General features: G+C 43.8%; 2 protein-coding genes across 2 annotated transcripts in view; one reads left to right on the plus strand and one right to left on the minus strand.

Moving 5' to 3' along the window:
• The first annotated feature begins 3,038 nt into the window (after nucleotides 1–3,038).
• On the plus strand, nucleotides 3,039–4,034 carry pln2 (phospholamban 2). The gene has a single exon (XM_080492868.1). It carries the CDS (start codon nucleotides 3,153–3,155, stop codon nucleotides 3,312–3,314), a length of 162 nt encoding a protein of 53 aa, XP_080348994.1. The 5' UTR covers nucleotides 3,039–3,152; the 3' UTR covers nucleotides 3,315–4,034.
• Nucleotides 4,035–8,815: 4,781 nt separating this feature from the next.
• LOC308127824 (protein FAM184A-like) overlaps nucleotides 8,816–13,014 on the minus strand; it is a gene marked incomplete at its 5' end in the record, with an annotated part of 30,745 nt that continues 26,546 nt past the window's right edge. The window contains one exon of the mRNA XM_080493169.1: nucleotides 8,816–8,970. Within this exon, the coding sequence (XP_080349295.1) occupies nucleotides 8,962–8,970 (9 nt within the window). The 3' untranslated portion in view covers nucleotides 8,816–8,961. The remainder of the gene's footprint in view (nucleotides 8,971–13,014) is intronic.

Raw genomic sequence — 13,014 nt, forward strand, 5'->3', positions numbered from 1 at the left:
GCGGCGCGCCGCTCGGGTGCCAGCAGTTGGCCGGGCCGCCGGGATAATGGAAGACAATAGAGCGCTTCAGCCGTGACATTTGGATCGCACGCGGCGCGGAGGCCTTTTTTTTTTCCAGCCGCCGCGTCACGAGACGCACTAAAAGGAGGGTGGCGGCTGATTCATCTCGGTTTCGTTCGGCCTTCGCGTTTATTACCGACGTCGGTAAATCCCACAGGAGGCGCTGTGCGAATCCATCTTCGCACGTACCACGATACGTCAGATCAGTCGGCATGTGATTCTGTATAGTTCATTGTTTTACAAAAATAAAAGATTGCTCATATTGTCTTTTGCGAGATCTTCTCCTTATATTCTTCTTTTTTTAATCTATTTTCTTTTTTCTCATTTCTTCATTCCTTTCCCCTTAAATTCTTGTTTTTCCTTCGTATTTTTCTTTAATTTCCTTTCTGCTCTTTTCTTTCTTTTTTTTCTTTTCTTCTCGTTTCTCATATCTCGTTTCTCTTTTCTTCCCTGTTCTCTTCTCTTTCTTTATTTTTCCTAGTCTTGTTGCCCCTTTCACCTTCCCTACACTCTTCAGAGGATCTTGTTTTAACCCGTCTGACTCAGATTTACAGTGAAAAGATGAAGAAAACATTCATCCGGACGGAAAAACTGAACGTACATTATAATCATTGAATGCCCAAAAAAAAAAAAACAGTCCTTCTAATATAAGGATTATTGATCATTTAAACCCCAAAAAATAAAAAAGCCAGTTTTTTTCTGTTATATAGAAAATAGTATGCTATTGGAATAGTCCAGATTAAATTAACTATTTTTTTCTTTACTAATACTAAATCAAAGTATTAAATATATGTTGTTTTATTAAGGCGCCGCGATGAAAAGTGCATCTAAACCTTATTAAAAGCTACTTTGAATTGTGTAACTGCTGAAATCTTCCTGTTTGCAAGGACTAAAACTCATAAAGCTGTCTGCAGTGAGTCTGAAGTGATACAGACGAGGCAACCCCCCCCCACCTTTTCCCCTTTTAACTGGGATGCCCTGCCTCCCTCTCTCTCTCTCTCTCTCTCTCATTTTAAAACTCTCTCGCTCTCACTGTGTTTACAGCCTTGGAGAACTCTGCATATCTGACATTTCTCCTTCAAACCTCGACGAAGCTCCACTCCCCGTCTGAAAGGTAAGATCCGGCATCCTCCTCAACGGAAGCCAATCGGGCGACATAGATGGACAAAGTGACAGCCAGTGATAGAAGATGTGAGGATAAATTCCACATTCGGACCAGTGAGAGGTTTAAATCGCCGGGATAGAAGTTTACAAGAGAGAGAAGTCGTCCTCACATTGTTGATCTTGTTTTTTAGTTTTTTCTCCTAAAGTGGTCGTTCCCACACAGCTCTCAGCGGAGGAGCCGAGGGGGATGGAAACTGGACTGAACCTCCCAGAGGGATAAACACTCGTTCCCCTCTTCTTACATTCCCCGAGCACATGATTCGATTTTCCCCCGGCTCAAGTTAAAACAACGGGAAATCCACACACGGCGATTTCCCCGATTTCACCGAAACGGACGCTGCAAAACGAGCAGCTCCCTACATAATCCGCTCGAGGTGAAGGGAGTTTTGGAGCACGGAGGCGGGGATCGGCAAATTCCTCCCAATCATCGGTGAAAACTGGATGAAACGCCGCCCGGCCAAACAGCTGTTATCACAACCCAGACGCGACTCTGACCACGTCCTAGTTAGAATACCAGGTCGACGACGAGGAGCTCAACCTACATTTTCAGCAGTAGCTCTCGATAAGACTTTTTTTTTTTTATGGTTGTATTTCACTCGAATGTCCTTTAACAACAGCTAATTGTGTCCACACTGGGACGACATGGTGTTTTCCACAGCGGTCAGTCAATTAACAGCAGTATAAAACTGTTGCCGGAGGGAAAATTATTAAGAAAAATCAATGAGCTTTTCACGGCAGGTTGAACGTTCCCGAGGCCCCCTGCCTCCAAATCCTCCCCTGACGTCCCGGAACTCGTCGGCTGGGAGCCCGAGCTTTAAACCCCTAATAAATAAATAAATAAATGAAATAAATTGGTGTTTACAAGCTCGGCGATCCATATTTCATCCGCCACAGTGAGGCTGGAAGTGGTGTGATGACAGCGCGTGGAAAAGTGGAGGCAAGACGATTCACCAAAAAAAAAAAAAGAAATAAAAATACCGGGGAATTACGGCTATTTGTTGCTCCAGAATATAAAGTCCGATCAATCGCGGAAAGGTATACAGGTTTAAACTCAACGTGGAAAGAACGCAAACTACTAATCCTTAAAATCCCGAAAGCCTCTCGACGCCGAAGTGTGTGTGTGTGTGTTTAAAGGCGTTAACATGTCGAGCGATAACGGTGAAGATTGGGGGGAAAAAAAGGCGCGATAGAAATAGACGTGCGAAGACAAGCCATTTAAATGAGATGAATTCAAGAGTGAAAACGGAACGAGTGCTCCCGACATCGCCGACCACGCAGCTCACGGGGGAATTCAATATCCTCCGATCCGGGTGGATTAAAGGATGCGGGAGGACAATGTAACCAGCGGGGGGCGCCAAAGCATGGTCATTCGTCTCACTTGGCAAAAATGTCGCTGTTCGCAGGAGACGCTAATGCAAGAGCGAGGTAACCTTGCTTTGATCCCGTTGAAGCCGCCGATCGGATGACAAGAGGGGATTAAACCGGCGTGCGGAGCGAGTGCTTGCATGACCGCAGGAACAGGCGGCGGAGACGCTCCCTGAGCGTCCCTCTCTCTCTCTCTCTGTTTGAGTCACAATGTCCTGGCGTCCGCGCCGCTGCCACTCCGGCTCGACACGTCAGCGGGAGCTCGCCTGGCGCCTCGGAGCTGCTCTCTTATCAACACACGCCATGTTCCGATAGGGAAAGGTCACATCGGTCGGCTGAGGTGGAGGGAGGGGGTGGGGGGGTGGGGGAGTTTGCATGTTTCCCCTGGGAGTATATGAGTGTTTTGTTTTTCCTGCAGATTTCTGTGTATTTGTCCTTTTTTTAGGGGATCGTCTTGACTTGAGTCACACCAACCTGAGATCACCTCCAGCCAGCAGCAGTCGGCCCGACTCCCCTCCAGCTCCGCCCCGCCAGGATTTCACCCGCCGGCCACCCGTCAAGCAATGGAGCGCGTCCAGCACATGACCAAGTCGGCCATCCGCCGGGCGTCCCAGATCGAGGTGAACCCCCAGGTCAAGAGGAACTTGCAGGAGCTGTTTGTCAACTTCACGCTCATCCTCATCTGCCTGCTCCTCATCTACATCATCGTCCTGCTGAGCAGCTGAGCGCGGCGGCGGCGAGGCTGGACGAGGGTTTTGCACCATGTGATGAGAAACAGCCGGACTCTCTTAACCCGAGGCCCCCCCCCCCGAGCCTTTTCTTTCTCAAGGGAATGATCCGCAGAGAATCAGCGATAATCTCCATGTTCATCCGTAATAACATCCTGCAGACACCAGAGAACAATGTGTTTCTCAATCCATAATCCAGCTGGCTGATTTGAAAAGTCTTTTTTTTTGGAGAGTTTTAGCACCCTCCAGTGGTTAAAATAAGCAAATTACACAACGTTCACAATAGTTCTCCAAAGCATCAGATTTCCATGACACCCAGTTGGATTTCCACTTATTACTCTGACTCACGCAATAATTGATATCAAAGTGTATTTTCAGCCTCCGTGCAGCTTCTCGGCCTTATAAATCAAACCTGAAACGTGTGAAATGTGCTTTCCTTTGCATGGTGTGCGCCGTTTCTCTCTAGTTGTAACCCGATCACCTTGATTTTAGTCCACGAGGCACATACGTTGTTATAAACTCACACTTTAGCCCTCGAGAGGAAACTTGGAATCTGTCCCGCGCTGCACTTGCATTGGCCTATGTTTGAAATGACTGTAAAAACTGAGAGACGAGACGTGTTGTGTTTCTGTGATGTGTATGAAAGACGGTCGCACCTGATATTTTATTTTTAATTTGAGGAACACTGAATAAACTGCACGTCTATATGTGTCAGTACAAGTCTTTGGCTTTATCGCTTGGATTTTAAAAGCGTATAACTTACCAAAGTAGCCTTTAAATGTTCACCAGGCGTCCAAAAAAATCCATGTTTCTGAAATTAAGATTAGAATTTACACAAATTCAGCGTGAGTAAAGTCAACGGAGGTTGTTTTCTGGGAGTTTAGTGAAACAGAAACTCACCAGAACCTGGACGGAAACTGAGTCGTGATGTCACGCCCCCCCCCCCACATTTATTAAAAAATAAAAAATAAACAAGAAAAAGAGGAAAAAGAAAAAAAATTTAAAAAGAAAAAAGAAAAAAAAGGGAAAAAGTGTTAAAGAGGGGAAAAAAGAAAAAAAGGAAGAAAAAAATAAGAGGAAACAGGAAAAATGAAAAAAGATGAAAAAAAGAAAAAAGATGGCGGGAAAAAGGACAAAGAGGAAAAAATAAAGGGGAAAAGTTATGAGGAAACAAAGAAGAAAAAAAGAGGGGAAAAAGAAAACAAAAGGAAAAAACAAAGAGGAAAACAAAGGGGAATAAAGAAAAGAAAAAGGAAAGAAAAAAAGAAAGAAAAGAAAACCAGCCCGTCCCTGCTGAGTGTCCCTTGTTTGAGTCCCGACCACAAAGAAAATGACCAGGAGGGAAATTTCTTTTATTTCACCTCTACTTAACTCACGTTCTACTTAAAATGTCATTTAAACCGTTTCACTTTCAAATATTTTCAATCTGAGTGAAATAATGTGAATAAAATCTGTGGACGGTGTCGTCACTGTTTAACGACACAAAGAGATTGTAAATATATTATAAAAGCTATTCATGTTCCCTGAAACTCATTTCAATAATTCATTCACACAAACAAATGAGTCCAACGGCATATTTTTTGTCTCACAATCATAATTTTACTGTTCCATAACATACAACAGAAATTATATAAATAAATATTATTATTGTTATATTTGTTATATAGTAAAAAATGGCAAGACAGACATTTCTAAAGTCACAAAGGGGACGTCAGTTCACTTCCAATCCAGTCTTTTTACATTTATTTCTTTTTTTTTAGCATTTTAAGAAAAAAGACTGAGTCGAAAGTGAAACTTTTAAACTGTATATTGTCACATTAAAGCAAAACAGACAAAACCAAATCAGTTAATGTTGCAGATTCACTGATGGGCAGTCGACGTAAGTGTTTATAAAACCTTCATCTGTCAGGCATCAACTCTCGGTTTTAAAAAGATTAAAAAAATAAAATAAAAATAGTAACAGTAATCAAAAAGAGGATTTACGGATGAGTTAGTCCTTCCCTCGATGTGCTTCTTGGATCCACAACGCCACACTTCTTGTTTTTAGGGAGACAAGTATGATAAAACTTAAAACAGGGAGGCAGTAAAATTGGACGTGATTGTGAGAAAAGAGTGTTATTAATAAAAAAAAAAACAATAGGAACAAAAAAACAAATAAACTGCATTGCAATCGTAATGCTTTAAAAATTGGAATAAAACTAATTTTCACAGTGCGCATGGAGGAACCAGCCAGCAGTGGTTCGGTGGAGTCGAGGACGCCGGCGTTTCATTCCACCGGGCCTTCGCTGAGGTTTGCCGCGTCATTCCAGACCAGTATTTACACTTCGACCATGTCATAATAATACATTTACAATCAGATTGACTCATCTGACGGCACACTTTTATTTTTAACCACCGTTCCCACATGCCACGAAGACCTGCCAGAGGTTTCAGCTGAACTTCAGGAAATGCGTCATTCACCACTTCATTCTGCCTTCGTGTGTGTATTTATTACCTTCGCCAAATGAAAGTTGGATGAAGGTTCTGTTTTTGGCCGCATGGATTTATTTATCTATTGGTCTGTATGTAGGTGTTTTACCAACTTTTCGCAAAAACTATTAAACCGAATTCCATGAAATCTTCAGAGATGATTTGTCATCATCCAAGGACCAATCGATCAGATTTGGGGACGTGAATGGCTAACCGTTTCCAAATAAATCCCCAAAATCTGTGAAAAAATGTCCCATACAAAGTGGAAGGGAGATGCACCTCTTGGAGATCATACGAGATCAAAGCAGATCAAAGGAGATCAGAGTCTGTTGCCATGGAGACGCTCCCAGCTCAGTGTTTCACATAGGGATGTTAGTGTCTGACCATCCTATGCTATTGATGCTAACTCGGTTCCACAAGGCTTAAGGTCTGCGCTCTACCGAGTGTAGTTCTAGTTTATTTATTGGTTTGTATGAATGTATTATACCAGGTTTTCGCAACTATTGACCAAATTGCAGGAAATTTTCAAGGACGATTTATCATCATCCAAGGATCAAAAATGTATTTTCGCCAGTTTTAATTTGATTGATGTCAAACCAACGCCAAAATGTTCAGTTTTCAATATGTATTATTTCTAATACGTCACATGATGCAGTGACGTCATTACCATAGTTAGTCGGGGGGAGGGGTCACACAGAAATTGTAAAATATGTGTACCTCTGTGTCAAACAGTGACAACATGAAGCAATTCTAACAACCATGACAAATAATGGAAAGAGTGACGTGGTGGATCAAATAACCCTGTAATCCATTGGTTTCCATGGTGACAAATGTAGTGTTGGCGAAGGGATGCGGTCTACCTGGCTGCCCAGTGTGTAGTTAGAGAGAGTATCAGGGGGAATTTGCACACCGAGATTGGTTTCTTCAAAGAGTATTTTAATAATAATAACAATGATTTGTAAGCTTAGAGTCTTCAAATTGGCCACATTATTTACTGTATTCCTGTGAACTTTTAGATACCGTCAATTGTCACGGATGTGCAATAATTAAACGTAAATGGTTGGCGGCTGACAGGCTCTCCTCTGTTCTGTCATCATCCCGAGATCTGAGGCGCTCTCCGGGGCCTTCACAAGAAAGGCTGCGCAAAGCCTTTGAGCCCGGCGAGAGACTTAAAGAGATGGGGAATCAAATATTCCACCGTGAGGAGAAAAAAACTGAAAACTCAGAGATTTCAAACAACCGAGGGGAATCTCATTACTGACGGTGAGTCCGAAAAACATTTCCTGAAGAGCCGAAACCTGGGCTCGAGTCATTATGGAAGACGAGAGCTGAAATGTGTTGCCGAAAGTGACAAACCATGACCATGCAGATTGGAAACTGTACAGATTACTGAATGGACTTCGGCATGAGAACCTTGTAAACTTTCAAGTATAGAAAAAAAACAAAAAACAGCACGCCGAAAACTGGAGATATGAGGATTTCAAGTGAGCGACAGCAGCATCATGATAGTGTCTTTTTTTTTTGTCTGTTTTCACATGCTCTATGGTCTGCCTTTGTAAAGGAGGGGACGTGTCGGAGAAGAGTCCCGTCGCAGACAACTTGACAAAATTCTCCTTGGCTTTTGGAAAAAAAAAAAGAAAGAAAGAAAAAAAAAGAAAGATGCACGTCGGAGACAGGACTCCTCCTCTTGACGTCTCCGTATCACAACCAGACCGTAGAAAAACAGTAGCGTCTTACGTTATAAATACTGGAATAATAAAAATATGAAGGGGGGGGGGGGGGGGGGGGGGTTGGAGGGTGGCGCTTGATTCGGCTTCAGTTTGAGGAAAAAGGTAAATCAAGCCCACCCCCACTTCCCTTCACTCGCTTAGACGTTTGAAACTTCCAAACACATACTGTATGTACACAGTCCAAACACGGGGACAGCAAGCTAAAGTTAGTCTGTTTGCTGGTGTCCTGTACGTTATGGTTACAGTAGAGGCCAAAAAAAACAAACAAACAACCAGAACTAGAGGTTTGCATTTCCAGAAGAAAATGCAAGTGTGAATGCTGAAGGTCGAACAAAGCTGATCTCCTTTGATCTATGCGTCTTCATTGCCATGGAGATGCTAAGATCAAAGATTTGCTCCTGCTTTGATCTGCTTTGATCTCCGAGGTACCTCTCCCATCCGCTTTATATGGGACATTTGTTCGTAGTATTTTTGTGATTAATTTGGAAACAGTTAAAGACATAAAAAGCATAGAGCATGGTAGTCATGTCATGAACAAGCTGCACATTTTGATATCCGAACGGTTCAAATCGGTTAAAGAACGCAGGAGATATAGCGGCAGAGAAGATTTGGATCACTAACGTGTGACTGCCTTCAGCATTCCCACAATTTTGTTTTTTATTCCCCCCTCAAAGCCAGGTTTCAATGCATGTAATGCAAATGGAGCAACAATATGAAAGACTAAAAGGCGAGTATCAAGGCAGTAATCACTTGGTCCTGGCTGGAAGCTCAGAAACGGCCCGTAAGACACATGGAACTCCAAATACTCCTCCAAACATCAACACAGGTAATCACACGGGGTTATTCCACGTGAAATTCCTCATTTTTCGAAGATTTCCGATCAAACTTGTATAAGTCACTGCTTTCAGTTGAGCCAAGTCAAATATATTGGACAGATTTTAATCTGAAAAGCTCAACCCAGCCTCACTTAGTGGGTCTCTTACCGTCTGACTGGGAAACTTGGACATTTTTATGATAAAAAAAAAAATATCATTGAACTTAAACAAGTTTAATGAAGCTGGTAACTTAACCAAACTGTGTTATGGTTTGAAGCGACATTCATCTTTTAAAGTTGTGTACTCGACATGAAATGACCCCAAAACAGCAGAAGAATTCAAGCACAAGCATGACGCGAATCTGTCGCCTTGGAAGCCCTCAGGTGGAAATCGTTTCATATTCATGACTCTCCAAAACCTGGAGTTTGATCGCTGTCCAACTTTAGCTCTCTGTCCCAGTACTTCTTGTTTTTCTTGTATTTTTGACAGAATTGGGATGTTGTTGTTTTTTTTGGTTTTTTTTCCACCGATCAGAAAGTGAAGTACTGAGCGTACAGCTCCTCTTCTTTTGTAGATTTGCTTTGTCCCGCCTCCACCCCACTCGGGTCTGACGGCGTGGCGGCGCTGCCTTCAGGAAGGCTGGAGGACGAGAGAGAAAGACACACTGGGTGTTTGAAATGACAACGAGAGAAGAGAAAAAGGCTGCGAAATACACAAGACGATACATAAACTTGATTTTTTTTTTTTTTTGGAGTGACTGAAAAGAAATCCAGGGAGTGCTCAGTGGGAAGCAGTTTGATGTCCAAAATCCAGACTTCAAGACATCAACATACAGAGCAGCTGGACTGAACCACAAACATTAAAGGGACCACATGAATATTTAATACACTCCCGCTTTTGTCCACGAGGTGGCAGTTGCGAGTCACAGAATATTGGAGCAGGTTAAAGGGTCAATTCACTGAAATTTAAAGCTACTTTAAAGCTTATTGATGCTTTTCCACTACGTGTTAGTCCCACTACCAGGTACTTTCCTGGTACTTCCTCAACCGAGGTTCCAAGCGAGCTCAGGCGAGTACAAAATGGGATGTTGGCAGGCGGCTTTCACGAGTATCGGGAGGTCTCTGAGCCGGTGTTTCGGATTAACTGGTTTCCCTGCTAACTGGTGACCGGCTTCCTCCAGCATCACCTTTTCACAGCAAGCGTTTAAAAACCCAACGCAAATCTGTAGCCGTCCTGGTGAGCGACGTTTAACCGCATTTCAATAAAAGTTTAAAGTATCGTACCGTTTGTTCGTCTTATTTTAACATCAGCTGCCGCTAACGGCTTGTGGCAGAAGTCACCAGTTAACAAGGGCACCGGTGAAACCGAAACACCGGACAGTGAAGCTCGATCATAACAATCTACATTTTGTAATATTATCAATTAACACATAAAAATATATACTATTTAATTTATTATTTGAGTTGATTTCCAATGCATGTTCGCTCCGCATCATATCCGGGGTGATTAGTTGTGCACGACAGGGAAAAGCTCCAATTACTCTGCCGTGGTCGTACTATATTGTAATGAATGTAATGGAAAACGGGTGGTTTTGAGCCAGAACCGGCCCGCGAGAGACTCCAATTCAGTCAAACCACAAAGCAAATTATAAAAAATGTTAAATAAAATATTGATTCTTAACCAAATTTCGCACAAACTCACCCCAAAGCCACAGTCAGGGTGTAAAAACATGTATATTTCACTGTATTTTGCACCATTGAAATTGGCTCCATGTTGAAAGTTTTTGCCATCTTCTGTCGTAATTGTCTGGTTTTGTGAGAATACAGACATTTTAATCACGTATACGCTGCGCCACGACAAAGAAAAACTTTAAAGTTTCAATTTCTAAGTTACTCTGGCACAGTATTCCAAGATGACAATGAGCTGTGTGTATCTAAAATGAGTTTAACACCGCCGGTCTAAATTAAACCGTCTCGGTCTGTAATTGCTTGACAGCTTCCAGGTCTCGTTTATAAATCCTCTAAGGAGAGTTTGGTCCCGGGAATGATCATTTGATTGGCTTGAACTCAAATATTACATGTGGTACCTTTAAAAAAAGACACAACCCACACACACACGTACATCCACACCTTCCTGGTGATGTCCCATTCAAAGCAAATGTGTGACTCCATCACCGCAATCAAGCGGAATCATCCAAAACATGCAGGACGGTGGCAATCCAGGTGCATTTCCATTTCTTATCCTTTCTGTGAGTCCTGGGTGCGTGTGCGTGTTGTTGTTTTTTTTCTACACATCAAAGTCAGTTTGCAGTTCGTGAGAAGGACGAGTGCAGATGTTAAAAGCCCCCCGGTGGCTTCAGGGGAGGCGTTTCTCCTGCCGCACCGCGTTTGAAGACCTTATTCGATGTCCGCCGTCTTTCCCTGCCGAGGCAAAGGCCTCGAACTCCTTTGTTTGCATTACTTTTTCAAAGATTGTGGGATAAATGTGGAGGGGCGGGGGGGTGGGGTGGGGCTATAGATCTGATTAAAGAACCTCGAAAAGCCATTATATCTTTAACACTATTTGCACATTGAGAAGCAAACGGGTGATTGTGGATCCATCGTCAATGGGTGAGGTGAGGGGGCAGTGGAGGCAGCAGACGTCGCATACTTCACGCCCCCCCCCCGCCGAGCAAGGAGGGGGGGTCGTTTCTCACCTCCTCAAGCTCGGAAGGCACTGAAGCTGCACCGGGGCTTCCTGAGGATGAGGAGAGGGGGGAGGGGGGGGAGGAGCGGGACGCTGGGAGAGGCGGAGCGGAGGGAGGGAACTGAACAGGGGGAGGGCCTTCTTAAGTCGGGGGAGGGACCGGTGGAGGAGGGAGTTGGAGGGTCCCCGCTCCTCCGACCCCCGGTGCCCTCCTCCGTGGCTCAGGACGAAGTGGAGAGCCGAGTGGCTCGGGAAGCTGCTGGAGAGCTGCTCCGATTTGGACTATTGACACACACAGAGAGGCGGGGGTGGGGTCAGAAGGGGGGGGGGGTTAGAGGAGAGGGGGGTCAGGAGACCGCCGTCCACCGAGACGGCATCCCTCTCAAGTCTCATTTCACTTCAATATCAAGACTCAAATCCTTTGAAAGTGAAAGTGTTACTCTGAAATCCTCCATCCCACACACGCCGGCGCTCCGGGGTGGAAATGGAGGATTGTTACCTAACATGAGGATGAGGAGGAGGGCGGATGATGAACTGATATGATGATGCTGAAATCAAAACCGTATTGTTTGGGAGCGACTGCAATCAAGCTGTGGCGGTGACAGCTGTGCACACACACCGGGGATGACGGCACACACACACACACACCAAGCATGGGATGACTCCGTGACTCACTCGGAAGAATGGCGATGTGACAAAAAAGAAGAAGACGGGGAAAAAAAAAAAAAAAAAAAAAAGTAACTCGAGCGCATGTTTTACAAACTCGCCAATCTTCCCAAAGTGTGCTGCTGCTGTAGATCAGCTCAAGTAGAACACAGACGGCGGGATTAATCTGCCAGGAGCCCTTATTACCGCCAATAATGATTGTCTTGCAGCTGTAAACAAAAGCTGGTTAGCTGAGCGTCGGTGTGTGTGTGTGTGTGTGTGTGTGTGTGTGTGTGTGTGTGTGTGTGTGCGTGTGTGCGTTTGGATGACGAACCGTTTCCTCAGCGAGTTTTCGGCTCACTTTTTATCAGCGCTTGTAAAACTCCCGACTGACTACGCTTTGCCGCCACCCGCCGGACGCTTCCGGGGATAAGAGGCGCCGCGACGTCCAAAACCGGTGAGTCTTTGTCCGGGAGGACGGAGGGGAAATGTGCAGATGAAATTCGGTGGCTTGAAACTCCACATTGTGACGTATGTCCGAGCTGAGCAAACAGTGGGGAGGCCACCGACGGTGCGCAAACCACCATTAAATGAGCTTGTTCGGGGCTACCTGCAAATAGGATGGATTCCAACCACACCAATAATTATTATTTTTATTTTTTTTGATAAAACAAAATATTTAAGAATGCTTATGAATCTAAAAGCCCCAAAAAATTATCAAATTATACAGTTTTTTTTTAATCTCTATCAATAAGAATTCAACACATCCCTGGCCATTCCTCTCCGGTGTCCCACAGGGCTCCGTCCTCGGTCCCATCTTCTTCATTATCTAGCTCCTCCCACGGGACCATAGTTCCCATTTACACTCTATACAATTTCACTGCTATGTGGATGAAGCTCGGCTATACCTTTATACCATTCATGGAACTCACTCGCGGCAAACATCTGAAACCGGACACTTTTGAATCCCACTTGAAAGAAGCATTTTCATAAAAAAAAAAAAAAAAAAAAAAATGCAAATATTCACTTTTTCTTGTTGTCATTACTATGTTGTCTAACTATACATTAACATGTCCATTGGCATGCTGGCGTCCTATGGCGCAATCTCTGCTGGAAGAATAATTTCATACATTAATAATATATATAATATAATAATTTGATTCTTTATCAGCCCAAATCTAACAAATTCTGGAAAACTTTGTGTATTATATTCCTTTCCTCTAAATGTACCGTGGGGGAAAACTTCCTGAACGTCTGTGTGAAAGAGGATCGTTACGGTTGCGAGCGAAAAAATATATATAAAAAATGGCGGGATCCGCCCACCCCGAAGCTGTATAACTTCATTCACGAGGA

Source organism: Lipophrys pholis (assembly GCF_963383615.2).
Source record: "Lipophrys pholis genome assembly, chromosome: 23".
Taxonomy (NCBI): Eukaryota; Metazoa; Chordata; class Actinopteri; order Blenniiformes; family Blenniidae; genus Lipophrys; species Lipophrys pholis.

Bases quoted from the DNA above. Each gene is read 5' to 3' on its own strand.
- pln2 (XM_080492868.1), top strand. From the start codon at position 3,153: ATGGAGCGCGTCCAGCACATGACCAAGTCGGCCATCCGCCGGGCGTCC.